General features: G+C 36.5%; 1 protein-coding gene across 1 annotated transcript in view; it reads left to right on the top strand.

Moving 5' to 3' along the window:
* Positions 1-4,991: 4,991 nt before the first annotated feature.
* LOC132156999 (testican-2-like) overlaps positions 4,992-19,560 on the top strand; it is a 28,382-nt gene continuing 13,813 nt past the window's right edge. The window contains exons 1-2 of the mRNA XM_059566105.1: positions 4,992-5,288; positions 17,686-17,731. Coding sequence (XP_059422088.1) covers positions 5,100-5,288; positions 17,686-17,731 — 235 coding nt within the window. The 5' untranslated portion in view covers positions 4,992-5,099. The remainder of the gene's footprint in view (positions 5,289-17,685; positions 17,732-19,560) is intronic.

Here is a 19,560-nt window from a genome sequence, read left to right as displayed (position 1 = left end):
CTTTGCTCAGAAATTATAGAAATGAACGCAACCCGTGTTCTTTGGACTTAACATTGGAATAACAATACATAAACATACAAAACAAAAATGCACATTAATATTATGTATGTAATAATAGTATGTTGTTGCTAACCTTCGTAATAGGATGATCAACTCTTCCATTTCATCCCACATTCATAAAGCCTATTCCACATCTGAATATTAGGCCTATATATATGGCGAACAACACAGGCATATATCTGTTCCCTAATGCTTAAAAAAGCTTTACCTATATATAACTGTCCTTTCAATCCTCACGAAATCCAGGAAGACTAAAGGACACTGCAAGTGTTTTGACTGATGCAGTTGGGCTCAGTGTTGATGGTCAGTTTCATGAAATCATGGACTGGGCTGATTAAATGGGCAGCACAGAGAGCGGAGGAGCACCAGAACAGTCCATGGACTGATTTGAGTAGTCAGTAACCATAGAAACACCATGCTTTTAGGAAAGAGGACAGACTCCTGTTTTGTCTGTGGTCACTGCCATTTAAAGTCTTTAAATCATTATTATCTCCAGAACTATGAACTAATTGTGACTGTATATGGCATGACAATATCATCTGACTACAAAATACTGGAGTTTTTTTTTTAATTGATAAGAGATATGTGTGTGATTGTTACTATCAAGAACATAACCCAGTATAGATGCACACTGCATCTAAATAATGTCTCTCTGTGTGTCTTCATCCCAAACGCTGTTCCATTTAAGATTTGATTTATTGCAGGGAAGGATGAAAAGGATCCCAGCTCCCAGAGGGCCAGGAGAAACTCTGATGTTGTTGGATAATTCTTGCTGAGATGTGGTGTTCTTTCATGCAGATCCAATACGCAGCACAGCAAGTTTAGGTGTAAAGTTACAGTTAAGGTTAACATAGAGATCCAAGCCACTTATCTGTTGGACCACGAGGAGGTCGCTTTCCTTAAGTGTCATCATTGCACAGATGAGTAATTTATTAAAATGTCATGCCATTTACAATTTGGCCCCCTTTTGGGGGAGCCTAACCCTAAAACAATTCTAAAATCGTACTGTCAGCAAAACTGTGCAAAGATCATATCTGCCACTATATAGACGGAGGGAGGCAATATTAGGCTAAGGCATTGTTTAACGCCTTCAGCAAAGATTAATTGAGCCACTTTAAAGATTATGCTGTGTGCTCCAGAGAAAGAGAACGCAGATGCTGACATTTCGAGTGCAGATTTATACTGGTGAGGAAGCAATGAAAAATGACACCTTGCAATTCGGAATTAAGGATAAATCTTAAAAAACAAACTCTAATCCAGAGAAAATAGATTATTAGATATTATTGTTACATAACTTTCTAAATACTCGATTCTGATTGGTCAGTAGTAGCATCCTGTGGTTATTACTTAATATCCACTGTCATCCATGGCAATAGTGTATCAGTCTTCTCATTTTTGCAACTGAAACTGTTGCTTCTGTCATACCTCAGAGTACTTCTATTTCTGTATTAATATTATTGTAACACTGTTGCAGTATATTCATCAGTTGATGCAACTGATGAACGATAACAAGGGTTTTGATAACAAGTATATGAGAGTGCACAAGAGCACTCCCTTTTGTAATCACTAAAAAGCTGTCACTCGTTTTAGTTCATCACAATCTCACAAAGTTCCCTTATAATCAACAAAACTGTCTACACTGCACAATGAATATTTTATTTACATCCTGTCCACTCTTTGTTATAATGAGAGGATTCGCAAGCGAGCAGAATTTAGCACTTTACTAAAACGCTGGCATTTTTAGCGATGAGGGATTCTGATTGGCCATTGCATTCGAGAAAACGGAGATGTCTGTGTTCTTCTTAACTCAAACACAAATACATATTAGATTGTTGCTTGAGGTACCCTTGAAGAATTAGACCTGTGTTGGGTGTCTATACATCATGTTCTGACCAGGATTTCAAAATTCGGCTTTGTTTTCCTATTGTTTTCATACTTGCTGAAGGTAATGACTGAAAAGTAGTCGACCAATAGCCTGCAGGCTTTGTAATCGACCAATCGTGATGTGTAAAAAAGTGGGATCTACAGAGAACAATGAATGCAATGCACATACGTGTATGTATAATATAGTAGGACAATAGAGAGGGAATATATAGAACAAAGCCAAAACTCTGACATTTTAGGCAATTTAGAAATCCTGTATGGACGTATGGTAACTTTAATTTTTTACCTTGAAATTTCAGTTTCAAAATCATTCTGTGATGGTACACTGACTTCTAAAAAGGTGAATGGACTCTTTTTAGGTCCCGCAAAAAATACACAACAGCTGCTTTGAATCAGTACTAGGCTATGTGTCTGTTTATTTATTTGATGAGCAGAATAGTGTACAGTCTGATATGATCAATGAGATATGACAGTTTTCCTATAACCATATTAGAATATATATGTCATGTGTCCAGTTACCTCTGAAAAAAATTGCAACCTTGAATCAGCAAAGCCAAAATTGAGACCAAAGGTAAAAAGACATATCAGTATCACTAAAAATCACTAAAGGGAAACATAGAAGAGTGTGACTTGCTGTGCAAGGTAATGAAATCTGGGACTTTTCAGAGTCTCATTGCAGATGAAAGAGTGAAATGAAGCAGGGTAAGTGTAGGATTTGCCTTCACTGCAGCATATCAGTGGCAGAAGTGACACTGCGATGCAGTGCTGGAAAGTGCTGAGAGCAGGGAAAAACCAACCCAGTTGCACCCTGTCCTGCTCCGCGTGGTACAACATCACCTTTAAACATTGATGTTTCTCTTCTAGTATTTGTGAGAGGAAAATGAGTAATATAGAGTCAATATGTCTCTTTCCTATCTACCTCAAACAGTGCATGGTTCTGGCAATAACAAGACCTTGGGTTTGATTCCAGGGAAAAGATAACTGTCTATCTATCTATCTATCTATCTATCTATTATGAAATAAGCCTCTATAACTTTAAAATTATTACAGAGGCCTTTCATGAAAAATAAACCACTTTTGTTGAATTTGCATGAATTTGCACAACGGCAAAAAGTTACTTTGCATAGGCTTACAATTGTCAGTCAAATGCATGAATGTCAGTGTTCTATTCTGATATTTATGTGTTTCATATATATAAAGTTTGTCAAAACCCTGTCTTTAATAGAGATGTATGTTCTATGTCAAGTATGTTGAGGTTTGCATAGCTTGCCTGCAGCTTATCTTCTTTCATATGAATCAGGTGTCACACATATTCATACATAAATGTATGTATGAAACTACAGCAAGTGACAACTATAGCCATGGTCAAAAATGACCACTTGAAACCCCCTGTGGGGCTTTCAGGATTGAGTTTCACTATATACTGACATATTCACACACAGCTAAACGATGTCATGTGTGTTCTGTCAATTGTCCTGTCAATCAGTGCTTTGTACAACGTCGTTTTTGGTGTCATTCCGGGTGCATGTTTCTGTCTGATCACTATAAGTTTCGTTGAAATTAAACATGATATTTGCCTGCTACCTTTGGTCCATAATAACAAACCTTATCAAACCTAAGCTGTATTAAATATTACACTCATAAATGGTTTCAATACAAACACATATTTATGCTCCTCATTGAACTGGTTGCATTTGGGAAACAGATTACTTAATATCTTGCCATTAGCAATGAAATAATAAGATTTTCCCTTGTGCACACAAAACATCTAATGAAACTGAAGGCCTGCTGTGAATGAAAGGTGTAGCAAACCGTTTTATACCCATTGTTCTAGTGAAACCTGCACAGATCTTTAAAAATAGGTTCATACAACAGGGCAATTTGCAACAAAATTACATTTTCATCTACTGATTTATGGGTACTACAACAAAACAAGCTATAATAGCTTAGTCTTTTTAAAGCTAATTTCAATAAAGAGAAAGTAGGAAGTGTGTGAATCTAATTATGTGTGTAAATATGTAAATCAACATATAATGTTTACATAAAATGTTGACTACAAAATTTAAGATAGTATGTCATACCCACTTAAAGAAAAAAAAACATTTTAGTGGTGGCTAGACATCACTTGTCACAGGGCAAAAAGCGATTTAGGTATTTATGAACAAATCTTTACAAAATTTTTGAGTAACTTGGTTGAGTGAATGATTCAATAATTCACTAATAAAGACAGTGGCTACTACAATTCCTGCAATAAAGTAGCCTATTGTAGACAAGTCACTTGTTTCCTTAAAAAAGGGAAGCAGGTTTTTAGTTTTTTCAACAAATAGGTTGAATGATCCAGTCAAGTCATGTCACCTTTATTTATATAGTGCTTTAAACAAAGTACATTGCGTCAAGCAACTGAACATTAATTAGGAAAACACTGTCAATAATGCAAAATGACAGATAAAGGCAGTTCATCATTGATCCAGTGACCCACAAGGACAGTCCCTTATTTCATTTCAGTGTCTTGAAAGAATCGTTGAATGTATGAGCAATGAAGCAGTGGAGTATTGATGTAACCTGCATAAAGATCCCCAGATCTGTTCATTTTTCTCCAATTGTAAATAAATAGTTTGAGATATTTAGATTCACCTCAATTATTTAGGTCTCAGTATCTCGCATAAATCGAATATATATATATATATATATATATATATATATATTCGATTTATGCGAGATACTGAGACCAAAACAATTGAGGTGAATTTTATGAATGTTTTTCTTAATAATTTACAAAACAGTAGTGACGAAACGTAAAGCGACACCTGTAAAATCCAATAATATCGTGATTATTAAATAGGCAAAAGTGTGGAGCATGTTTATTTTCCCACGGGTAATTTGTGTTTTAAGTGGTGATGGGCTTATTGACATCTCGAATGATCTTATAATAGCTATAACGACAGCAGAATTTAATAAAATTCCGAGCGCGTGTTTACTGACGAGCTTGATAGCAACAGCTCTTCGCGTCTCTCTCTCTCTCTCTCTCTCTCTCTCTCTCTCTCTCCCTATCGAGGGAAGACACATCCTGCAATCAGGTCACACTTCACTGTAGTCTCAGCATCCGTCTCTCGCCCGTTAAAGCAGAGGAATCGAGACATCAGACAAGCGGAATAATGTTGTGGATGAATGATCTGGGATGTCTTCTCGTCCCGTTGCTGATGCTCGTGCGGTTTTCCGTGCAGGTGGACGCTAAGAGCGGGAAAGAAGCGGAGAAAACGGGGAATTTCATGGAAGATGAACAGTGGCTGTCCACCATTTCCCAGTACAGTCGCAAGATCAAGCACTGGAACCGCTTCAGAGATGTGAGTTATCTTTGAGGCGATGAATGATGACATTAGGCTACCTGGGTCTCTCTGCTTTAACTCGTATCAATACCGATTGTTAGGAAGTGTTAAGAAATGGTAAAGCTGGACAGCCTTATTCCTAAGACACCATTAGTCCTTCAGCATTCCCTTAGAAATCAATCTTCCTTTTCGAAGCAGTTGCATTAAAGATAATAAATAACTACTGTGATAGAATAGCTTTGAACTCTTAATGCTGCAAATGTACTAAAAGGTTTTAAATATATACAATTATCTATAAAAGACTTTAGACAAATCTTTAGTGTATCTTTAAATCTATCTTGCAAAGGTAAAATGTTCAGATCTTCAGTCAACCCCTAAATATAGCCTACTTGGTAACAATGTACCATCTGTTTTTGTTTGTTTAATTGACAATAGGTTTGATTACAGAATAAAGCAGATTGCATTAGAGTGTCATTGCCCAGCTGGTTGATGTGATGTAATAATAGGCAACTTTAATAATTGATTAGAACTTCACATGTATTCAGTGGGAGATTTATGGATGGATTTATCTCTCAAAGGTCATGTTGTAGCATATGTCCTTGTACAGGTATGTTATTTGATCCTTTATTCAATGGTATTTCTTTATAAAATCATCCAAGACATGGCTGGTAAGGAAAAACATCCTTTGTTAGTCAAAAATCTATGAATATGCAAAACGATCAAAATTACATATGGTGATGATTATCATTAAGATTACATGTTTATTTATAGTTTTAAGGTGACATACTGTTCTTGAAAACTAAAAGGTCCCTGGTTGTTTTCTGTTGAGTTTTGCTGCTCCAAATGAAACATTAAACCGTCCAATAGGAACTGTGATTTATCTCCATCAGTGTTTGGCCGGTAGCTATTTTTAACCTCCTAGAACTGGATTAAGTGTATAACTCCTTAAATGATTACGGTGGAAAAACACATCTACGAGAACCCGGAATTTATCAAAATGTGGGAATGAAAAGATTAAGTGCGAATTAGACTGGGATTATAAATAGATGGGCACAGCATTTCTACATCCGTGGCTTACATTCAAACTAGGCCCTGCAGCAGACTTTATATTCTCCAATCAGTGGCTATTGATCACACCATCTCAAACATATGAATAGCAGAGGAGTGATGCTTGTCCAACACAGAAGACCAAAACAGCTTTGAGAAAACAAGTCTCAGCCCTTTCACTGTCTGACTCAACCATCTAATTAGAATGCAGGTTGTTCTTGCTGCTGTTTCTTGAACTGTACTTGAGGTGACACACTTCAGTAGCACTGAATAGCACTGGCCCATGACATGCTGTCTGCTGTTTTGTTTGGGTTGTCATGTCATTGCACAGATGGGAAGATCCTAAGCGTGAATGATTAATGCAAAACGATATTTTTTTCTTTTTTTTTTCTTTCATAAGCAATATGTGCAAGACACTTTGAATAAGAATATATACCAAAAATACACAGTTTGTCTCGAACCTAGCTCCTGTCAAAACAAAGAATCAATATTAAAATGCATTTATATGTGGTTTCATATCATGCTAAACCATGCTTATAAATGTATAATATTCTGAGATTGCAATGATTGAGACATCAACAGGCTCTCTGACACAGTTCAGTACCTTTTTAACAGTCACCTGTTATCGTTGATCAGAGACAGAGATAGAACTGATGTAGACTCTGAAAATTAATCTGTCTCTGAAAACAGCTTATTTCATCTTTAAAGTGTTGCTTGTGACAAAGGCAAATAATCCAAATTGATGCTGGCGTTTAAAGTCCTCTGAGGTTCTCAGAGCAAAATAATGATATAACTCAAGCGAACACTGATGAAAGCAGCAGAACATGAAAGGCTCATGAGCACACGCTGATGCATATATAGATGCGTGTAATTTGACATTAATATTTCATATTCATTGTGTATTCTTGGTTGATTTATAACATTTTCATTTACTAGATACAGCATGAGATCATTGTAATGAGACTGATGTTGAAGTTTATTTGGGAACTCTAAGAGGGGTCCTCGCTCTGATTACTTTTTATTTTATTATAAATGGAAATATATATATATATATATATATATATATATATATATATATATATATATTAGTGCTGTCAAAAGATTAATCATGATTAATCACTTCCAAAATAAATGTTTTTGTTTATATACGTGTTTACTGTGTATATTTATTATGTTTATATATATATATATACACACATGCATGTATATAATTAAGAAAAACATGTTATGGTTATATATTAAATGTATTTCTATATAATACAAATTATATAAATATAAATATATACAGGTAAATCCATGTAAATATTTTCAAAATAAATGTTTTTCATGTGAGTGTGTTTATATATTCATAATAAATATACACAGTACACACACAGAATATGAGTATACAGAATATGAAAGAGCTCATATATATATATATATATATATTTTTTTTTTTATGATTTTATGAATTTGTTTTATTATTACTTGAACTATCACAGCAGCCTAAATGTTTCAAAAAATACATTTGACCTACCAACCTGCTGTCAGGCCTTCTGCAATTCAAGGATGCTGTTATGGTATGCGGATAGATTTTATTACCTTGTTTGTCAAATCCATGATATCATATGAGATATGATACCTAAAAATGGAAAGTTGACACAAAGATATTTCAGTTAGTCTGTCTACCCTTCTTACAGATGAAATAAATCTAAAAATAGACTTCTTTAAAGTCAAGACATTGGTTTGAAAACGTCCTGCCTTTGGAGAATAGTCAGGGCATGTCAGACACAGCACATCATAATTATTGAAGCGTGTCTTATTTTAACATAAGTGAGGTTCATATAAAAGTCATTCTAAATAAAAGTTTTGGTTGTTTGATTTTATAATGCTTATGATGTTTTGAGACTTTCAAAGTCTAAAATTTGTCTGATTTACATTGAGTTTTGATTATTTATTTATTTATGCATTTTCAAATTCCACTGACTGCATTAGATTATACTGCATTACATTCTGAACAACTGACTGAATTGCAACCATTTTTGGCACGCTCGCTTATCTATTTCCATACAAGTGGAAAATTAAATCTTATTTCATGGTCAGTATTTAAGATCAAATATACTGCAAAAACGTAATAGACTGGGTCGTTTAAAATAACAAATCCCCGTTGGACACGATTATATTCACAATTGCCTTTGCAACATTAATTTTGAAGTGAGCTATATATTAGATTTTTCCAACATTATAGTCTATGAGATATGATGAAAATAATTCAAGGGAATTTAAAAAAAAATGATAAAATGGATCAATTTAGTGCACATTTGCTCTCTTGGACTTTTTTCCTATTAAAAATCCTGGGTGAAATGTTCGTGTTCATTATCTGTTAATGCTTATAGAGATGCTGAGGGTAAACGACTCAGTTGAATTTCACCCCACACCTTACCCGGCTGCTAAAGAGAGAAACCAGGAGTGAATCCATTATCTATGCTACTGAAAGTAAACAACCAGCATCTCGGGCCAATTCTCCGGTGGCTGGCAAACGCACACCCCCCCCCCCCCCCCCCCCAACCTCGATGTAGAAGAAGCTCATTAAAAATCAGTGCTTTCCCTTAGCTCCGGAACACTGTGCCGGCTTGCACCTGTTATTCCTCCACTACATTTTTAATGAGGTAAAAATGTTTCAAGCCTACATTGAAAATGGTCTTCCATTTAACAATTCATTGGCATTTCATTTAAAATTCACATTTTGTTTTTCGGGGTGGGTGGTGGAAGCCTGTTTCCTGCTTTAGATGTGTCTTTTTCCTAATTTATGACATTTTCACTATGGCTTAAATATTGAATGCATCAGTCTTTTTTTTTTTTTTTTGGACAGAACTCTGTCAAGGGCTTTGTTTGGCATAGATAAGCAAGTATGTGTTGTTACTGATGAATATAGTTTAAAAATAACCTGGTACCACTATATATTGATGCAAATGCATCAATATTTGGCTATCAAAAGAAGTGATTGATCTCAACTGAGAAGCCAATTGAAAGTGCAGACCCACTGCAGAGAACCTCAGCGCTGGCCCCGTCAAGTCCTCAGTCCATCAAGATTCCAGTCGCATGCTTGTGGAGGTGGGAATGCCTTCGCAACTGCCAGAGCAGCATAGCATATGGTCCATAATTACGGATAATGCAGTTTAAGATGATACACCAAAATACCCCATTAAGATCTCAGCCATTAGTATTCGGTTCACTCAAATGCAAAACATTATGTTTTTTTGTAACACAGTTGAGTTGATGCATGTTTTATGCACATCTGTTTGTCACTCTCAGTCCCATTTGAGAGACTCAACATGCTGGATTGTCCAGAGAAGGAGGTCGCAGGCCTGTGGGGCAGGGGAAATTGAGTGCTGTAGGATTGCTGTTGACAAAAGCGAGTGAGGGCATTGCAGCACCACGTCTTGGCTATAGACCAGGAGTGTAGGTGGGCTTTAATTGAGTGGAGAGAAACTGGCCTTTCATCATTCTGCTCCTGGGGTCTGGGCCTTTCTTGCTGAATTGGACTTTTTATCTGGAGAGTGCAGGTGCTGTGCATGACATACCCAGGCTAATTTTTGGAGGCTTTGGTCCAGTTCCAGAGCTGAAATTGGTCTTACAACTCTTTTAACATGTCTTTCCTTTTCCAATATGTGCAATACTTACTTTTCTGGCACTCTGTTGACTTGTTTCCTGCTGCCCCAGGGAGTCTGGGTACAAAACACTGTGCTCTCTGAAGATCAAGCTGACCTACCAAAACTGCCAAATAAAAAGGCTCTTGTTCTGGGCATCCAATTACAAATAAAAGCATGACAGTGTTATTTTCACCCCCAAGACTGTACATCCTTGATGAAGGTGGCATTTATTCTCAATTTACTTGAAATAAGATGTGCTTTTTTGAAAATGTCCAATTTAAGTGACTTGTTCTGAACCCCATTAAAGTGCATTTTGCCTCCAGCGTTAATGAGGATGGATTAAGCCTAAAGAGTTCCATAAAGGTATGCAGGCGTCAAGAACTGTCAAGCCTCTCAACCCCCAGCATTTGATTCCCTCACTTCTTCCCTTCACAAGCAGAGAATGCCTTATTGACAGCTTTAGTGTCAGATTTGCCCATTTAAAGGCAGCACTTGCCTGTGCTGCATTGTTCTCTCTCACTTTCAGAGCTGTCAGTTGGTCCCTTAGAGTCTCAGACGGTGGGAGTGTTATTGACACTGAAGAGGTCGGAATATTGAACCCCTTCTGGGTGTGTTTGAAATAATTTTATCCTCCAAAGTCCCATTAAGAAAAGTATAAAGTTTATGTTTTTATATAATTTCTGCACAGCTAATGTTGCTAATATGCTATTGGTCTGACTACCAAATAGTCAGAACCCAAACTCATGCCATTGGTTGGTACAGTGTTGCTGTTTCGGGCTGGTTGGAATATTTTTTAAATGTCATGGAGCAACATGGCCAGATGAAATAACCGCAGCTTCCGCTTATAATAAACAGATTGTTATCGTCCATTGACAGGGACGCCAATAAAGTTGAATTTGTCTTTATAGTTACAATTTTTCTTGGGAACATGCCTTTACTCGATATTAACATTTTATTTGTTAAACTGTTGTATAACACTTGAGCACTTCATTTTGTTCCAACCTGGGGCTCAAGTTGGCTAACTATGATTTATCATAGTAAGTTATGTGTCCGGTGCTGAAATTGTTAATCTTTCAATGTGATCTCATTGTCCATCTGTGTGTTGTCCCTTGTAGCACATTACAGTGCTGTGTATCTGCTAGGCATCTGTGGTAGATGGATCACTTCATCTGTTTACAATGAGTCAGGATTCAAGTCAAGCAATCTCAATTTGTACAATTTCTTATGCATCAAAGTGCACGTGGTAACCTCTTATGTCTCTAAGAGATAACACTTAAAGTCACCAAAAGGTTTTCACCCTCATATGCTTTCACTTAAAGGCATGAGTCAGTGACAAACGCTCTCAGGGCATTCTCACCGAGAAGTCAGCACTCTCTTTGGAGTTCTGTCCTGGAGGAGCTGCTTGCCGCTCTTGGCTCTACAAAAACAGAATGGCAGGCCAGAGTTTGCTTTTTACACGAGGAAAGCCAGTATATGTTCACAGTCAAGAGAGTGGGCTGTTAGCAGCGCTTTTTGATGTGCCCATGTGCGGTTAATCTGAAAAGCCCAGTCGAAAAAAGCCCAATGCATAAATAAAGTGGGAGGCTTCTGCTTGCCTGTCAGCTATAGCCATGGTGTGACAGTGAAAACATAGTTGTGAATTTCTTCCGATATATATAATACAGTATCTGTTTATCCTTTTTGATTTCTTGGCTTGTGGAACACGGCCGATTAGACGCAGAGTCAAAGGGAGAATGGATGTGTGGGTCCTCAGCATCATGCACTGCCTGGGGTGTTTATGAACTGCGAGGAGCCTGTATGATTGCCGGCAACACAGTGGAGTGATGAATGCGTAGGTGTGAGGCCATTGTGAGGTCATTACCACCAGGGTCCACCCGGCTTTAATCAATTATGGAAGACTGGCTCACTGTGTGCCTCCAACACAAAGTAATTCTGAGCATGCAAAACTTGTCAGAGCAAATCTCTAGAATGTGTGGAAACAAAAAATGTGAAATAGTCACAGCCAAACTTGAATCCCCTCAAGGTTACAAGGCATGAAATGTAATTAAAGATATAACAAAGTAGGAGGACATAAGCTGAAAGCAGTGTGTCAGACAAAATAGTGACAAGGGCTGGCTCCTAAAATGAAATATGACAGAATCGCAAGGTGAACACTATTGTTTAGTAGTGCATCAGCTGATTCACTTCTTACTTTAGAGTTTAACAACTCTGCTGTGTACTGAAATGCTCTTGTTCTAGTGATCCTGAGTGTATGTGTGCCATTACACATTGTCATATATTAACACCCAGTTAGTTAATAGACTGATGCATGTCTCACAAACCTGAGTCACACATCACGGTTCTGATTTATTTAGAAACTGACAAATCCAAATATTACTCACAGTTCAGTAAGGGTTGTGAACTGATTCACTTTCACTTTCTGAGTGAGTCTGATTGAAACTTAACAGCAGGTTCAAGGCTGAATCTTTTGTGATTGACTCAAGAATCAGATCATGAGAGTAATTTTTCATGATTTGGATATTATTCAGAAATGCTTAATGTGGAAAATGCTTAATGTGGTTTAATGTAGTAAGACAGAGATATCAAAAGTAAAAAAAATACAGTTCCTCGTTTATGCACTACTATATACAGTCAATCAGATGTACAGTATATAGTATTATAAATACAGTTTCTTTATATTGGTTTTCTATGGGAAAGTGCAACTTTGTGAAACTTTGTGCATTACAATCATACTTTGCGCTCATCTCCTTGCATACACATCCATAAGTATATGTATACATTATCAATAAGTTGTAAACTGAATTTGTCATTTATTATCACTGTCTTAGTACATTAGCCTAGTAAAAAAACAACTGGCTGGCAGGCAGCAGAAGAAAGCCTTGTTCTGCTTTCCAAGTGGAAGGATATGACATTACATGAAACCTGTGAATTGAATGGTAAATGCATGTTATATTTTTTGGTAATTGCAATAGTTGGTGAGATTCGCACATTTAAATGAACTTCTGCCGTCATCTGACTGTTTTGAAACTGTCACTATCAATAAACCCATATTTTAGTGATTTAAGTTCCCTGATGTCTTTGGGCTGTGTCACTGTCACAGATGTTTTCATAGCAGCAGCAACATAGGAGCACAATGGTACGTTCCAGCATTGTGATAAAACTGTCTAGCTTGAGTGAAAAGACAGATCCAGTTCACTCACCAACTGCTGCTTGAACACACACGCACACACGTGTGTGTATATCACTTTCATCTTCTTCTCAGGTGTCAGTCAAATGCTCATATGTCATATAAACATACACAGGTGTTTTCAGGGCCTCCAAATCAAAGCTGAATTTACAGAGTGCATGTTCAGACATGCCCGATTACATTGCAGAGATATGAAGGATAAAAGAGTTGTCAGTCAGCACAGGAGGGGTTGATGTGTTCTGTGGTGTTTCTGATGAGACCAGTGTCCTCTGAGGGATAGTCCTGGCAGCCTTCACTCAAGGCAGGCCAAAGATGAGCTGACTTCGGATACAGGAGACACTCATCTGTAGATGACTGCTTCCTAGACTGTGTTTTCAAGTGCTGCTGACTCTGAAATGTCTCTATGTTCTTAAATACAAATTGTTGGGATTCCGCATCTATGTGATCATATTTTGGACTGATGTACTGTATGTTAAAGCGGTATGATGATTCATAAAACTGATGTGTCCTTCATTAAAGAAAAAAAATTCTGAGCCACCAGCGGCACCTTATCATTATCAAAAAAATAATGATTGTTTCCAAACAGATTTCTTCTGGGTGCCTTCTTCTTCTTCTATTGGTTAGTTAAACAGATATCCCTGCCCAAAACTTCTGCCATTGGTTGAGCCACAGTTGTTTACTGCCTATAGAGTGGTTCAGGTTCCGAAATATTCTCCACAGGGGAAATTAGTTTTAATGATAAGTTATATAAACCTTTACAGACAACAAAGACAGACCTACTGTGAGCTTTGAGGCTATTAATCAATGGTATATGCTTTTGTTTAAGTCATCATCCTACATTATTTCACAGCCAAACTTACTGACATAAAAATTATAATGAACCTGTATTTGGAGTACTACTTGTGCACAATGCACATTTCTGAAGATTAATCCTATAATGTCTTTTTATTTCACTACTGATGAGGATTGTTTAATTATTGAGTAATATTGCTCTTTAAATGCAAGATATTTAAAGTGTATCAGAAAGTAAACTTGCAATAGTTCCACTTTAGCATAATCAAATATACTTTAGTATATATTTATTTGGACATCAACACTACTTCAGCACAAATAAAATCCATTAAGTACAAAATTAGTTGCTTCAGTTTAGCAGACTTTAAGTATACCAGTTTAGTATAAAATATACAGGGTATTTTTATTAAGCACATAAATATGTAAATGTATTTGTAGTATGTTTAGCATGAAATAAATGTATTTTAAATACATTTTAGTATATTTGTATCATGACAACATAATGGATATGACTGTTAATGTATTTGGTCTTGGTGAAATAGATCTGCTATGCTGCCGCTGCATATTTGCTGCTGCTGTTGGTTATTGTTGTTGTTATAGATTATTGCTTCTGCTGCAAAGTAAGTACAGGAATGATACGGTGCTGTGAGTATTTAAGGCATACAGCTGCTGCACAAATAGCATAATAACCTGTAGCTGTCACGATCTTTAGCTGGAGTGCCCATGAGCTTCAGTAGAAGGCACTCCAATCAGGACTCAGGACTCATTCTGAACTCCATTTCCCATCCTGCCTCATTCCTGGTACTGATTGCATACACACACACCTGCATCTGATTTCACACCTGCATCTGATTACACACCTGCAGCTAATACACACACACCCATATAAGCAACACACTCACTCCACCACACTGCGAAGTCTTGTTTAGCCTGTCTGACATTTTTGAGCGGTTTTCCTAGTGTTTGTTCTTCCCGTGTATGATCTTGGATTGTTTAAACTGACTCTGATTCTCTGTTGCCTGCCCTGATCTCTGCTTGTTACCGTTAATTAGGGATGGGACGGTATGAAAATTTAATATCACGATTATAGTGAATAAAATTATCACGATTATCAATATTATCACGGTTTTGTTGAAACGAGATGAAAGTGTTCAAAAATAGTTGATGCTCACACTGAAAACATTTCAGCAAGTTTTATATTTAATAATCAACAAACAACTAATAAAACAAGCAACTCTATGCACTTAATTTAAAGAAAGATTAAATTCTGTGGCATTTCCTTCCTTACAATGAAAAGTGTAGAAGCATAGAAAAGCATAGAAAAGTCACTGACTTTCGCCATTCCTTCTCGAAAAAAAACAAAAAAAACATTGTGCGCTGCGCTTGCGTCAGACTGTTGCTGGCTGGACATGATTTAATAGTGAGTTATTAAAACCGCGATAATCAAACACGGTTTTAATGATAATTCATTTTTAAACGATATTACTAACCTTCAGCACATTTTATCACGGTTATCAATAAAACCGGTTATCGTCCCATCCCTACCATTAATGATTCTGTATATCCCTAACATACCTGATGCCGTTCCTGATTTCTGCCTGTATGACCATTTTCTTAATAAAGTTCTGCACGTGGATCGGAACGCCTTTGACTCCTCGTTACAGTAACAGGTCTACACCGATGGAGCTAGGGAAGGTGGAGAGTTTCAGAGTAACTCTTAAAGTGCGCTGCGAAACTGCTCGAGTGAATGCTAACCAGCCATTTAAATGTGAGGCAGTGAGCTCATTGGCTGAACCAATCAGCTAGTGCCAAGTAGTTTATCACTGCAAATATCATTTTACATTAACGATACATCAGTTTCATGACAGAACTTGGCATTTATTTTTCACTAGGGTAGTTTGCTTCAAATTAAAATGTGTAAAGTTTATAGCTTGTTGATTTGATTTATGGTCTTTTCAGCGAGGGGGAACACATTGATGTGACACAATATTTTCCATATACTTCATGCTTACTGAGTGTACAATCCTCTTCTTAATAAAAGTGCATATCGAAAGAATTTAGGGCTCTGTTTGCATGAGTGGCTGCCACAATTTGCATAAACTAAAGATAAGGGGTTTCACCACTCTGTCCATTCGATGTGTACTGGTATGGACATCTAATGTCTCAGAACACCACACAGTATCTACTTTGCCAAGACAGCAAAAACTGACTTAAATAATGCAGGTATCAGGAAATCAATAAGGTTGTCCAGCACCAGGAATTGTTGCAGTTAAGCAATGCGGCACTGAATTTTGAGCCACTGGTCTTTCATTTGTTTTGACAGGGATATAACATATCAGGAGCACATATTCACATAGTAAAATAAAAGTTTTTTAGCAAGTTTTTTCATTTTAAGTCAGGTCTTAACTAGATTTAACAGTGATGTATCTCATCAAGACCCACAGCAGTTGTTGGTATATATTCATGAAGTGGACATGGAAATTTCATTTTTAATGGTCTACATTTCAGGAGTGATAAAGCATATGTATTGCCACTTGACTTGTGATTTAAACATTTGCTGCAGAAAAATATCATTTATAGCACTGTTGTAGCTGACAAAGCCAAATTCAGTCAATAAGCAATTTCACCTCATGTTTACACCTACATCTGAACAGATCAATGACTGCTGGTGACACTAATAAGCTTGTGAACTTTACAAAAAGATTGTTATTATTATAATCAGTCATGTACTGAAATATTTTAATTGTTATGAGCACAAAGTGTATAATTATCTTAAAGCAACTGTCTCTTTTATAAGGACACATGAGGGAATATCAAGGATATATTCAAAGTTTTACCCAGCAGGCGATTAGATTTTTTTTTTATCAGTTGGGAGTCTTTTTTTCTTGATAGTTGCTCCTCAGAGATGCATCGCTCTCCTCTAACTGTCTCCTTCTCTTTTGTCTCTGATCCTTCTCACATTTCACCAGGAAGTGGAGGTCAGTAGTGCTGTATCATGACTTTGCTTGTGTTTGATGTCTCTTTTAAAATGCTTGATCTAATATTCGCTATAAATGCTGTAACCCATTTTTTATGCAATCTGAGTTGCTCATGCATCTTCGTTTGACATTTCATTTAAGCGTTTACCTTTTTTGTCTCAGAAAAGTTCCATCCCTCTTTTTTCCATTAGTGCTTTCCAGCTGCTTTTCATAATTAAAGTATCTTAGTATTGTACATTTAAGTTTGGTTAATGATTGATGCACAGTGATAGATGTAATAATCTTGACTAAATTCTTAACATTTATTCTAGGGTGACTATATGAGCCATTTTCCCAGGATGTGTCCTTGCCAGGATTTCTATATTGCCTAAAACATCAAAAGTAGTTTGACTAATAACATGCAGGTATGGTACATAATCAACTAATCGTGGCGTGTGAGAAGGTGAGATCTACAGAGAACGATCAAAGCAATGCAAATACACGTACATGTTAGGTGTTTGTTCGTTCATTCAACTTGAAGCGTCGCTGCACACCAATCATTGTATGACACCAAAGTACCAAGACAGTGATTTGAATGCATGAGGAGCCGTCTGCTCTGCTCTCTATAGCTCTTATGAATGTCATACAATGATCGATCTGCACAGCACAAACAGCCAAAATCTGGATATTTTAGGCAATATAAAAATCCTGGCAAGGACGCGTCCTGGGAAAATGGCACATATGGTCACCCTAATTTATTCTGTGCAGCACATTTGACTGTTTCACCTTGTTTTTGTCAGGACGATTACATCAGATCATGGGATGAAAGTCAAGGCTCGAATGAAAGTAAGTCATCTTTTTTTATTGGTAATAGTATCACATTACATTTATTGGAGTTATCTTTTAGCCATTCTATTTAAGTGCCCAAATCGCATGATGTGCGGAACAATGACCTAGTTTATTTTCAAATAGAGCTGGAGTTTACATTAGGTTAAATGACTAATTAGTGCCAGTTTAGGTTTTTCTTCTGTGTAAATGAAGTCTTCTTTTATCATGACACTCAACATTAATTTTGTTTTCTGTCAGTTGCACACAAGAGTCAACACAGTTGCAGTGCAGTGTATTCAAGGAAGTCAGGACCAATCAGAGTTCAGTATGCAAATAGATGTAAGAAAGAGCAGTACTCAGTATGCAAATATTACACTCATTTGAATAGATTTAAACATTTTCAGCAAGCCAGTGGAAGATTTTTTCAAACTTTATTAGCTAATCTAATAAAAAATAATAGTATTATGTTTTAAACAAAAATGTAAATAGTCTAGAATTAAAGTTTGAACCCCACAGCATGTTGAGCACTTTAATCTGAATTAATTCTTGAATTAATTTAGTCATAAATTTAATATTTAGTGTTTTAAAACAAGCACTGTAATTATCATTCAGTGGTGCGGTTAGGCTTGACCATGGTCTGCGTATGTTTGTCAAAGCAGACAGCCCTTCTTTTCTTCTTGGCTGCCAAACACTAATTGCTTACACAAGAGATGAGGTCATCTCTTCATTTTGCTAGAGTAAAGAGACTGCCCGGGCACATTTGAACATTATGTCTTGATTTTTCAGTTGAAGTGAAGTCCTCAGAATGGAGGAGTCCATTAGCAAATATCTCAGGATGTAATTAATGGATAATTGCTAGTTCCACTGAAGGCCAAGTAAGAGCCCCGGAGGCTTGATTTAGCACTGACTGACACTGGCTTTGTTCCTTCAAAGCACAAATCCACTTAAGCTTCATATGTCTTAGAACAGAGGTCCACGAACCCGATGGTCTATTTTTTTTTTTTTGAGCTGGCACTAAAGCTTCTTGCACAGCCATCACTACTCCCACCACAAATCTTTTGTTTGATACTCATTATTTGAACTGATTCTCTGTGACAATAGGGAATTATTATCAGATCCATTTGTCGCAGTTGTTACAGAGCAATATTTCACACATATTATGGTACATTTGATATTTAAGAGTTTGTATTTATGCTATTAATAATTTGAACACTTAAGTATTAAAACCAGTATTCATCACATACATAAGGTGGTCATACACTGTAAGAAAGAAAAACCCATAGAAAAATATAAAAGGTACTTGTAATTTTCTTCCAGGACATTTTCCGTGAAGTTTACTTACATTAAACCCTATTGGTTCTTTGAACCCAATGTGTAGTTAAACATACGTGTTAAACACCTGTGAAAAATAAATACTGAAAATGTATTCAGAATAACACACAATACATTTTTATGGACTCTTCTTAGAGGCCATTCACACAGAAGGTGTTTTAGCTTTAAAAAGCGGGAGACGCGGGGAATGGAATGGGTGGAACAATGCAAGGTCTCAAGACGAGTTTTAAAAGTTTTTAAACTTCTTTTAATTTGAGCACCACATTTTTAGAAATTGAAATTGGAATTGAAAAATGTGTGTACACAAATATATGCGCCACCTACTTATTTTTTTTATAAGTAGTATTAAATGTAATATGTATTAAATAAAACCTATTTGTCTTACCGAATTTGATGCATTTTGTCTCCTTAATGAGATAATTCATGAGGTAGTGATAAGAGATTTGTCCCATGATGTTTTCACTTAAAAGCAGACAGTGCAGGCTTCAGTCAAATTCAGATCCTTTTTTTCTTTC

Source organism: Carassius carassius, chromosome 14 (assembly GCF_963082965.1).
Source record: "Carassius carassius chromosome 14, fCarCar2.1, whole genome shotgun sequence".
Lineage (NCBI taxonomy): Eukaryota > Metazoa > Chordata > Actinopteri > Cypriniformes > Cyprinidae > Carassius > Carassius carassius.
Note: the sequence above shows the minus strand (reverse complement) of the source record. Positions and strands in the feature narration are given on the sequence as shown.